The sequence below is a fragment of the Urocitellus parryii genome, chromosome 1, assembly GCF_045843805.1.
Source record: "Urocitellus parryii isolate mUroPar1 chromosome 1, mUroPar1.hap1, whole genome shotgun sequence".
Lineage (NCBI taxonomy): Eukaryota > Metazoa > Chordata > Mammalia > Rodentia > Sciuridae > Urocitellus > Urocitellus parryii.
This window is the reverse complement of record NC_135531.1, coordinates 104,503,630-104,512,852: the sequence shown is the minus strand read 5'-3', so window position 1 is coordinate 104,512,852 and position 9,223 is coordinate 104,503,630. Positions and strand designations below refer to the sequence as shown.

At 40.5% G+C, this 9,223-nt stretch overlaps 1 protein-coding gene and 1 pseudogene across 2 annotated transcripts; one reads left to right on the top strand and one right to left on the bottom strand.

Annotated features, from left to right (window-relative positions):
• The first annotated feature begins 302 nt into the window (after positions 1–302).
• Positions 303–8,702, top strand: LOC113201111 (interferon-gamma-inducible GTPase 10-like). 2 transcript variants are annotated; one of them, XM_026414642.2, is made up of 2 exons: positions 303–433; positions 6,674–8,702. In XM_026414642.2, exon 2 carries the CDS (start codon positions 6,695–6,697, stop codon positions 7,982–7,984), a length of 1,290 nt encoding a protein of 429 aa, XP_026270427.2. In that variant the 5' UTR covers positions 303–433; positions 6,674–6,694; the 3' UTR covers positions 7,985–8,702. The 2 variants fall into 2 exon arrangements, with proteins under 2 accessions (XP_026270427.2, XP_026270426.2); XM_026414641.2 differs by having other exon boundaries at positions 303–464.
• Positions 2,629–6,188, bottom strand: LOC113201105 (RNA polymerase II elongation factor ELL2 pseudogene; annotated as a pseudogene).
• Positions 8,703–9,223: the final 521 nt, after the last annotated feature.

Below are 9,223 nucleotides of genomic sequence, written 5' to 3'. Positions count from 1 at the left end.
TTCTACTGCATCTGTGGAGTCAGGGATCGGGGGGAAAATGACAATTCAGGAATTGTGGAATATATAACAGTCTTATTAATAGGTTCCTTCTCTGTGCTGACCTCACTTGTCAAGCTGTAAATTTATGACAGCTTATTTTTAATCTCAGGACTGTTCAAGTTCTCCTTCCAAAACTGACTGAGTTCTGGCAAGACAAATTTGAGTTTCACTTTTCAGTTCTTGGAAATACAGTGGATTCTGAAATCAGACTAGATCCACCCCCATCCATGATTGGTCAGCCACACACAGAGGGGTGACAGAGAAGCCAAGTGAGTATAGAAACCCTCTTCAGCCACCTTGTATCTGCTACTTTGCACAGACTTAAGAAGTGGAAGATTTCACAAGAAGAGATTGGACTACAGCAGACTGGACTACTCCTGAGCCTTGAACAGCAGTGAGTTCTCAACCAGACTCAGGATTTTCTGGTAATCCAACAAGGGCGTTCAGAGCTGATTTCTGACCCAATAGGTCTCTTTTCTCTGGGGAACTTTTGGTTATCAAAACATTTGGGAGCATGGGCTGGAGGGCTGGGAAGCTCCACTTAGGAGCTATGATGCCATAATGGGAGGGTGGCAGGATGGGCTAATGGACCTTCCTAGCTAATCACTGAAGGTCAGATAAATCTAAACCAAATGTTTTGGATATTATTTACTTGATGAAATGGCTATTCATTTTTCTTGTGTCTGTTTCTAGCATCTCCCCCTAGAATGGTTGGAAATGTTCCCTAATCACAGTGTATTAGGGAACATCACTGTGTCTCTTCTATCCTGTTCTTATTCTTTTGCCTCTAATTCAGCATTTTTCATTCCTTCCATTGAGCAGAGCTACACTGGAGCAGAGGCACACTTTGTATGCCACTTAACATTTATGACTGGGGAGTCTTTCATTTTTTAAATGGAAAGTAGGAATGCTACTGTGATGAAAAGTAGGGCAAGTCAGAATACATTGGGAAAATAATGTCAATGACACATGTAACCCTTTGTAACAATTGATAGTTCAAATCCCTGTCACTTCTGTTCATGGTTAGTATACAAGACATTTAAAACAAATTATGGAGTGTGTTATTAAATCAGGGAATTGGTAGTAGATGAGAGAGGAAAACTGAAAATGAGAAATCTGATTAAACAGCATATGCTCTTGGTTACCTTCTGGACATGCCTAGAGTGTTCTTGTCTCCTTTCTCAGTGAATCTGACTGTAGCATTTTTTTCTGTGTCACTTGCAGGTTTTGCATCTCTACTATTCTATTCCCTTCTTCCCCATCTTTCTGATCAACAGTCAGAATTATCTTGTCATTGGAAAGTAGGAAGTGGAAACTTCAAACCTCAGTTCTTGTGTGCCAATCAAAGAAATTCTAAAGACAGACACACACAAAAAAAAAAAACGTGCAAAAGAGAACTTTATTATGGGTGAAAGTAAGTGAAAGCAAAGTGATGCTTAAGCAGAGAGCACTCTGAAGAGAGAGAGTGGGTTATCTATGAGCAGAAAACAACAAAGGAGATAATACTATCTCCAGATTTATGACTGTTTGATGTGTTCCCAGGAGAGCTGGGGACCACATTCTGAACTCTCTGCCAGTCAGGTGTTCAACTTCTCCATGTCAGCATGGGAGTTTTTTGACCATAATTGGTCCTCTCCAGAATTATCATGGTGGGGCGTTCTATTTAGGGGGACTTCATGTACAAGTCAATTCCATGTTAATGTGGGCACTGGGGTCAGTAGCTGGTCAGAAGTTACCTTAATGTAACTTCACTACTAAGGACTCTTCTTTCCCAGACAAATGGAGACACCTATAGTTATAATTCCTAGCTTCACATCAACATCAATAGACCCTGTCAAGAGTTAGTCCCATTAATTAAAGCACCATTGTAATGGGGGGTTAACCTGCAGGGCAGATATAATATTTCAGATCAAGTCAGCCTATAAAGCTATGTATAAAAATCATATACATAAACCCTCATACAATTTTGTTTTTAACCCTCCAAAATAATGTGTTTTTTTATCTTGTGCAAATATCTAAATATTACACCATTAAAAGCAAAGAGTTCACTTCAAGGAAGATCAGAAAATAGGCTCATGTTTATCCAGGAGGATTTCACCTTGCACATTTTTTTAAATATTTTTTTAGCTGTCAATGGACCTTTATTTTAAAGCCACCATTAGTCTTTTGGTGTGAGCCAGTTGTCACAAATAAACTCATGTCTGTATTTTTCTTGGTAATCAGGACCGCAGTGTTCGATTATATGTGGTGCTGAAAATCGAACGCAGTGCATCATACATGGTGGGCAAGTGCTGTATCACTGAGCTATAACCCAACCCGCACATTACTTTAAAATAAACACACACACAACTTTCAAGTGTGGATATTGGAGCCCAAAATATTTACTAAAAATCATTTCTAATGACAAACAAGTTTTTCAAGGAAGAAAAAATAGCCAGAAAAAGCAGCTTCAAATGCAGGGAAGCAAAGTAAAATGGGGATGTGGGGACTCAAGTTGACTACTACTGAAACTTTCACCAGGCCAACTTGCATCTCTTTAGAATTTAGAACAACTCATTTGGAATTTTAAATAAATAAACTTAAATTAATTCACATCTTCTGGTCCAAGCAGAGTGCTGAAACCATGACAGCTTGCTGTTGGTCAAAGCCATCATTAATCTTTTGGTGTGAGCCATTTGTCACAAAGATACTCATGTCTGTATGTTGCTTGGTAATCAGGACTGCAGTGCTCTATTGGCTGATATTCTTGTAAGACTTCTTCATGAACCTTCTGATACTCCTTTAAATCTGGAGGATGGTGTTTTTATTGTATAGTGTTTGGTAAAACTCCTAGCTGCCACCTCCATCTTGGCAAGCCGAGCCTGTTCTCGCTGTACTCAGCATTGAAGTTATCATTGTCATTCCACCATCGCTCACAGGAGACGATGGCAATATAGTTATCAAATAATCTGGGGTTCAGTATTGAGGAAGGCTCTGTGGAGGCAGTGCAGCCTGCTCTAAGTCTGGAATTCAGACTGGAGTTACTCAGCTTGGCAATTTCTTCTTCTCTTTGAACATCTTCCTCCTTCTCATAATCTCAACGTTGTGTTAATTTTTATTTGGTCTTTGTGTTTTTTTGGACCTTTTTTTCCAGGGGGGCAAGAGGGTATTAGGGATTGAATTCAGGGGGACTCAAGCCACATCCCTAGCCCATTTTGTATTTTATTGAAAGACAGGATCTCACTGAGTAGTTTAGTGACTTGCTGTTGCTGGATCTTCCTTTAAATTGATGATCTTCCTACCTCAGCCTCCCAAGCCACTGGGATTACAGGCATGTGCCACTGGGCCCAGCTTTTTTTTTTTTTAAGACTTCTTTCTGGACTTTTTGTGAGACATTGAATGGTTTCTTCCATATGCCGTGGGCACTTTAGAGCTGAACCAGCAGGTAAGGTTTCCAGAGAAGTCCTAGAGGTATTTTTGTCTTCCTGGGCCTCATATATACTACCATTTCCACTAAAATTTCCAAAAGCTAGGGTTTGAGTCCCCCAGCCTCCTGGAGTCCTAGGAGAATCGGAGTTAGACTGTAAAGTCTGAGGAGGATTTGAGACAGGCATGCGAGTTGAAGGCTGTGGCAGAGGGTTGGGGATGGCAGCAGCTAGAGAGGGTAGTGGGAGGCCTGCAGCAGATTTGTCACCAGTGGGATTCAAATGACCATTTAGTGTTGGCTGTACTCTATATGTCAGATGAGATATCCGATCTCTTTTATTCATTAAAGGATCCATAAAATCTGAGGAGGACATCTCTAGTGGAAATCATGGGAGATACTGAACCACTGGGGCAAGCAGAATTCTGGGGTGGATTTGGTTTTCTAGAGAGCACAAAATCCAATGTCATCTGTTTGATTGTATCCTGAGCAGTCTTGCTGAAGCTCCTAAAACCCATAATCCTTTAAAGTACAGGAGAGGTCTTTTGGATTCAGATTGGCTACCTGTTGCAGAATTGCCTCCAGAGTCCTTGTCCTTTTCATTGACTCTCCTTTCTGCAGTGGATACAGCAGCTCAGATTTTTTTTGTAGGACTTGAGTGGCAGTAAGTGAATCACCCTGTCCCTGTATGGCAACTGAGAAACACTGCTATTGTCTTTATTCTTGCTCTTTGGGGTTCATTCTTGCTCATTCTTTATGGATCTGAGCTAAATTCCTCAGTGCACTTGTTTCCATCCCCTTTGGCTTTTTGAAGCTTAGATACAGAGGTAGGAATAATGCCAACACTTCTTATAAGGACTGCTGTCTTTTATAGTTGTGGTAAATTCTGTCTTCTTTCTCCCTTCTATCATCCCTTTGCTATCCGTATGCTATTTCGGTAGACTCCAGTAGCCAGGGAGCATAGCACAGAGAAAGAATCCACCAACTGGAGGTAGGACAGGAAGACACAAGACTTTGCCTTGGGAACTCAGTTGAAGTGAAGCATGATATTATCTAATCATCTATGGAAAAGTAAGAAAGCACTTAGTATTTATTCTCTGAAAATTCTGAGTTGTCTTGAAGCACACATAATGTTTAGGCACCTCTCATATGTAGAAACTAGAAATCCACAACAACTTAGGTTCTCAAGGGCAAGTTGAACAGAACTCATCAATTTCTGATGATGAGGCTAGTAGTCCTCTTCACAATGTAATTGTCACCCCTCTGTCAAACTCAGAAACAATAGGATAAGTACCATTTGATATGGCATGACACAATCAAATATATATTTGGGTTGTAGAACATTAATGCAGAATTTTCGGCTATTATATTTTCTTATCACTTGTTCAGATACATGGTATCTTTAGGGAGGAAAGGATTCACATACCCTTGAAGCACCTCACTTAAGAAAAAAATAAGACATGTATTATGGTAATAAGGAGAATTCATCAAATGAAGAAACTTTAAATGAAGAGAATTCCAGAGAGAGAAATTTCAGAAAATTGGCCCAGGTGATCAATAAGGGATGGTGAGGCACCAGGAACCAGGAAGTATGAGAAGCCTTTATCAAACCTAGGGCAGGAGAAAGACAGGGAGAAATATATTTTCTTAAAAACCCTATGAGATTGAGACCAGTTGACAGAAGCCACTTAGCAGGGATTTTCTTAGTGGCAGATGCAGCTACTGTCAGAAATGCAGCCCAAGCAGGGAGACAGCAGGGAGGCCAGGCCTTCACCTGTCTCTCATCCCACACTCAGAAGCTTGCTGCTGCCTCTCAGTGGCTGAACTTGACTGGCAGCTAGGAGGTAAGAAGGCTCTGCTGAGATGGCTATCCACCTGGCACACAGGCGGAGGAGGTTCAGATGGATCTGGAAAGAGCAATGGAGGATCGAACACAAAAGTCACATTAGACATTCTCAGTTTGTTCTGCTGCCCACTTAAAAAATGATTATCCTGGTCTCACTGATATGTGGAATCTCCAGTAATCAAACTCATAGAAGCACAGAATGGTTGCCACAGGCTGAGAGGAGGAGAAAATATGGTAGTGTTGGTCACAGGATACAAAGTTTCAGTTACACAACATGATCAAGTTCTGAAGATCTAATGTATCATACAATTATGATAATTAAAAATATTGTGCTGTCTACCTGAAATTTGCATGTGAATAGATCCTAACATTCTCTCTACACAACACATACATACACACACACACACACACACACACACACACACACACACACCTTAGAGGTGCTAGCTTTGTTAGATAAATAGACTGTGATTATCATTTCACAGTGTTCATATATCGAAACATTAATAGTGCATATACAGTTTTTATATGCTAGTGATATCTCAATAAAAAAGAGATGAGCTCACATGGTAGAGAGTAGCAGCTTCTTGTTTGGGTTTTTCTACCACTATTCCCCAACAAGTGATGCTTTTCAAAAAGGATTCTGTATAATTAAAATACTCTTAGAAAACAAGGGAGCTAAACATGGGCTCAAATATGCTGAAATGTTTCATTCAGGAAATGGGCTTAACCATGGATGTGAAGGATGAAGAAGGCTCAGCTTATTGCAAGTTAATAATGCTCTTGAAAGACAAGGACTCACCAACATGAGTTCCAAAGCCAAGAGAAATACCTAAAAAGCAAACCAATGGAACTTAAGAAGTACATCAACCAAATAAAATAGCTCACCTTTGTTGACATCTTGACTCAAACCAATATTGCAAAACAAAAATACAAACAAAAACCTATGTGGCTGTGGAGGAAGTGGGATCTGATTAAGCAGTGAGGACAATTATGAAGTATTATTGATCATTCGGTTTGGTCACTTTATGACACTTATGTTAATCAAAATCCCTGATAATTGTTAGAAACACACTGAATGATGTTGTCCTGAGCTGGCTTTGGAGTCCTGAATCAGATTAGATGAATTAGGACTGGCCATGTTTTGGCAATTGTTAAAGCTGGTTAAAAGACACATGCAGTTTTTTATGATGTCTCCCTTAACTTCGTTTCAGTTTAAACCTTTCCCTAATAAATTGTTTAAATAAGAAAGAGTAGACAGACATGAGAACTGAGGCATCTCAGGACATAACTGAGGCCATAAGGACACTGAGACTGCAATGCTTTGGGTAAGATAAAGTTCTAAAATGTTCTCTATCATAGTAACTCTTTTCTCTTTCTTTCAGTTACTTCACTTGCTCACAGTCATGGGTCAGTGGTTCTCTCGTACTTCTGATGATACTCACCACCAAGATTCAGCTTTCAGCTTCAATAAGTATTTTAAGAACTTCAGAGTGGAAAACAAAATCATTTCTCAAGACACCATCAGTTTGATAGAGTCACACCTGCAAAAAGGGGACATTCAGGGAGCAGCCTCGGTAATCAGTGTTGCACTAAGAGAAATTGATAATGCCCCACTGGACCTCGCTGTGACAGGGGAGTCTGGAGCAGGGAAGTCTAGTTTCATCAATGCCCTGAGAGGGGTTGGACATGAGGGAAAAGATGCAGCTCCTGTTGGGGTGGTGGAGACGACCATGAAGAGAACTCCATACAAACACCCAAACTTTCCCAATGTGAGAATCTGGGACCTGCCTGGGATTGGATCCCCTAATTTCCAGCCAAAAGATTATCTGGAAAAAGTAAAATTTAGGGAGTATGACTTCTTCATCATTGTTTCTGCTACACGATTCAAGAAAAATGACCTAGACCTGGCCAAGGCAATCAAAATTATGAAGAAGAATTTCTACTTTGTAAGAACCAAGGTGGATTCTGATTTACAAAATGAAGAGGTATCTAAGCCAACTACCTTTGTCAGAGAAAAAGTCCTACAGCAGATCCGAGAGGATTGTGTGAGAAATATGAAGAATAATAACATTGATGAACCAGAAGTATTCTTAATTTCCAACAACAATTTATCTGAGTATGATTTCCCAATCATGATGGACACCTTAATGAAGGATCTGCCTGCTCAAAAGCGCCACCTTTTTATGCTTTCCTTGCCTAATGTTACTGAGGCAGCCATTGAAAGAAAGAGGGATGCTCAGCAGCAGTATATCTGGCTAGATGCCCTCAGGGCTGGAGTATCCGCCATCATGCCTTTGCAAATAATCATCAGTAACAATACAATGGAGAAGCTGCAGAAAATCTTAAACAACTATCAAGTCCTCTTTGGAGTCGATGAGCCATCCCTGAAAGCCTTGGCTAAACACTTGCGAGTGCCAGTAGAACAACTCAAGGATAGCATTAAATCTCCAACTTTGTTGGAAACTGAGAAGGAAGAAACAGCAGGGGAAATGTTTATGAGATATTTGAAGAATGTTTTAATCAATGGTGGAGGCCCCCTTGGTGCAGGTCTTTACTGTCAGGAAATCTATTACATGCAACTTCTTATGCTTGACACAGTAGCTGATGATGCTAAGGTTCTCCTTAAGGAAACATATTTGGGGAAACAGTTCAAACCCAAAAAATGCACAGGTTCTAATCACAATAGAACCTAATGATCAACACCAGAGCCATCTCCCTTCTCACCTGTTATCCTGAAACAACCCAATCCACCACCCCCATGGGAATTCCTAGGGGACAAGGCCCATGGATCTGAATTCTAGCAAAATCCTGGTGTGTATTTCCCCCTGTCCCTCTCCCCTTCTTCCCTTCCCCCCCCCTTGCTGTCTCTCTGTCCTCCTCTCCCTGTCTCCCTTCCTCTCCCACACACACATTGTCAAGCTCCCTGTCACCTCTGCCATTCCTCTCTGTGTCCTGTCTGTTCTCCTGTCCTCTCTGGAGCATGGGAATAATCAGCTCTTTGTTTCACGGACTCAGTTTCCCATCTTCATGGTCTTACCTGACACACACACCTGATCTTTAGACTCCTTCGTGCCCTCATGAAGCCTGTGTTAAGAGAGTGACTACCATAGCTTTTGGCTCTCTCAACAGGGAGACCTCAACACCAAAGTAGAAAGAAACCCATAACTCTACAAAACCCAACTCTAATAAATGGTTAATAGCCAATTCATATGAATCCTATTTAGATAGAATCTTTTTTTGAGAAGATAACTGAAGAAACTCCATGATTCTGAACTGGGAGGAATGGTGAACCCTATGAGATCTCTCTGGTTTGAGACTTTTGATGGTCATGATAGTGAAGAACTGCTGTAAGCTATATCTGATGCCAACAGTTGCTTAATAAATGCTTGGTGAGAAAAAGTATTTGCTGTTGGGATTTGATGTTTTCAATACATAATTGCTTCAGATGGATTATTGTATTGTGTTTTTTTTTTTTTTTTTTTTGGCTTGGTTTGGTTTGGTTAGTTGGTTGGGTTTTTTTTTTTTAAAAAAAAAAAACAAACTGATAATCTCCTTGCCCCTTCTGTAGCCTATCACTTGATACTCCTTAAGGTGAAATATAGTATCTGATTTTGAAAGACAAAAGGAGGCAAAAATGATTTACCCATAAGTGGCAGTGTCCGTGCAGTTTGGACGGCTACAATAACACCTTAGACTCGGTGGATTAAACCACATAAATTTATTTCTCACACTTCTGGAAACTGGAAAACTAAGGTACCAGCATGGTAGTGTCCTTGGGTAAAGCATTCATCCCAGTCATGTTCTCACATGGCCTTCCTTGGTGATTGTATGCAAAGGGACTCATTTGTGTCCTCCTCTTTCTCTAAAGGCGTCAGTGTTCTCATGACCTGCTTGACCATAATTACTACCTTCTAATATGATCCCAATGGTTG

Excerpts from the sequence above, each read along its gene's own strand:
- LOC113201111 (XM_026414642.2), top strand. The coding sequence starts at position 6,695 with ATGGGTCAGTGGTTCTCTCGTACTTCTGATGATACTCACCACCAAGAT.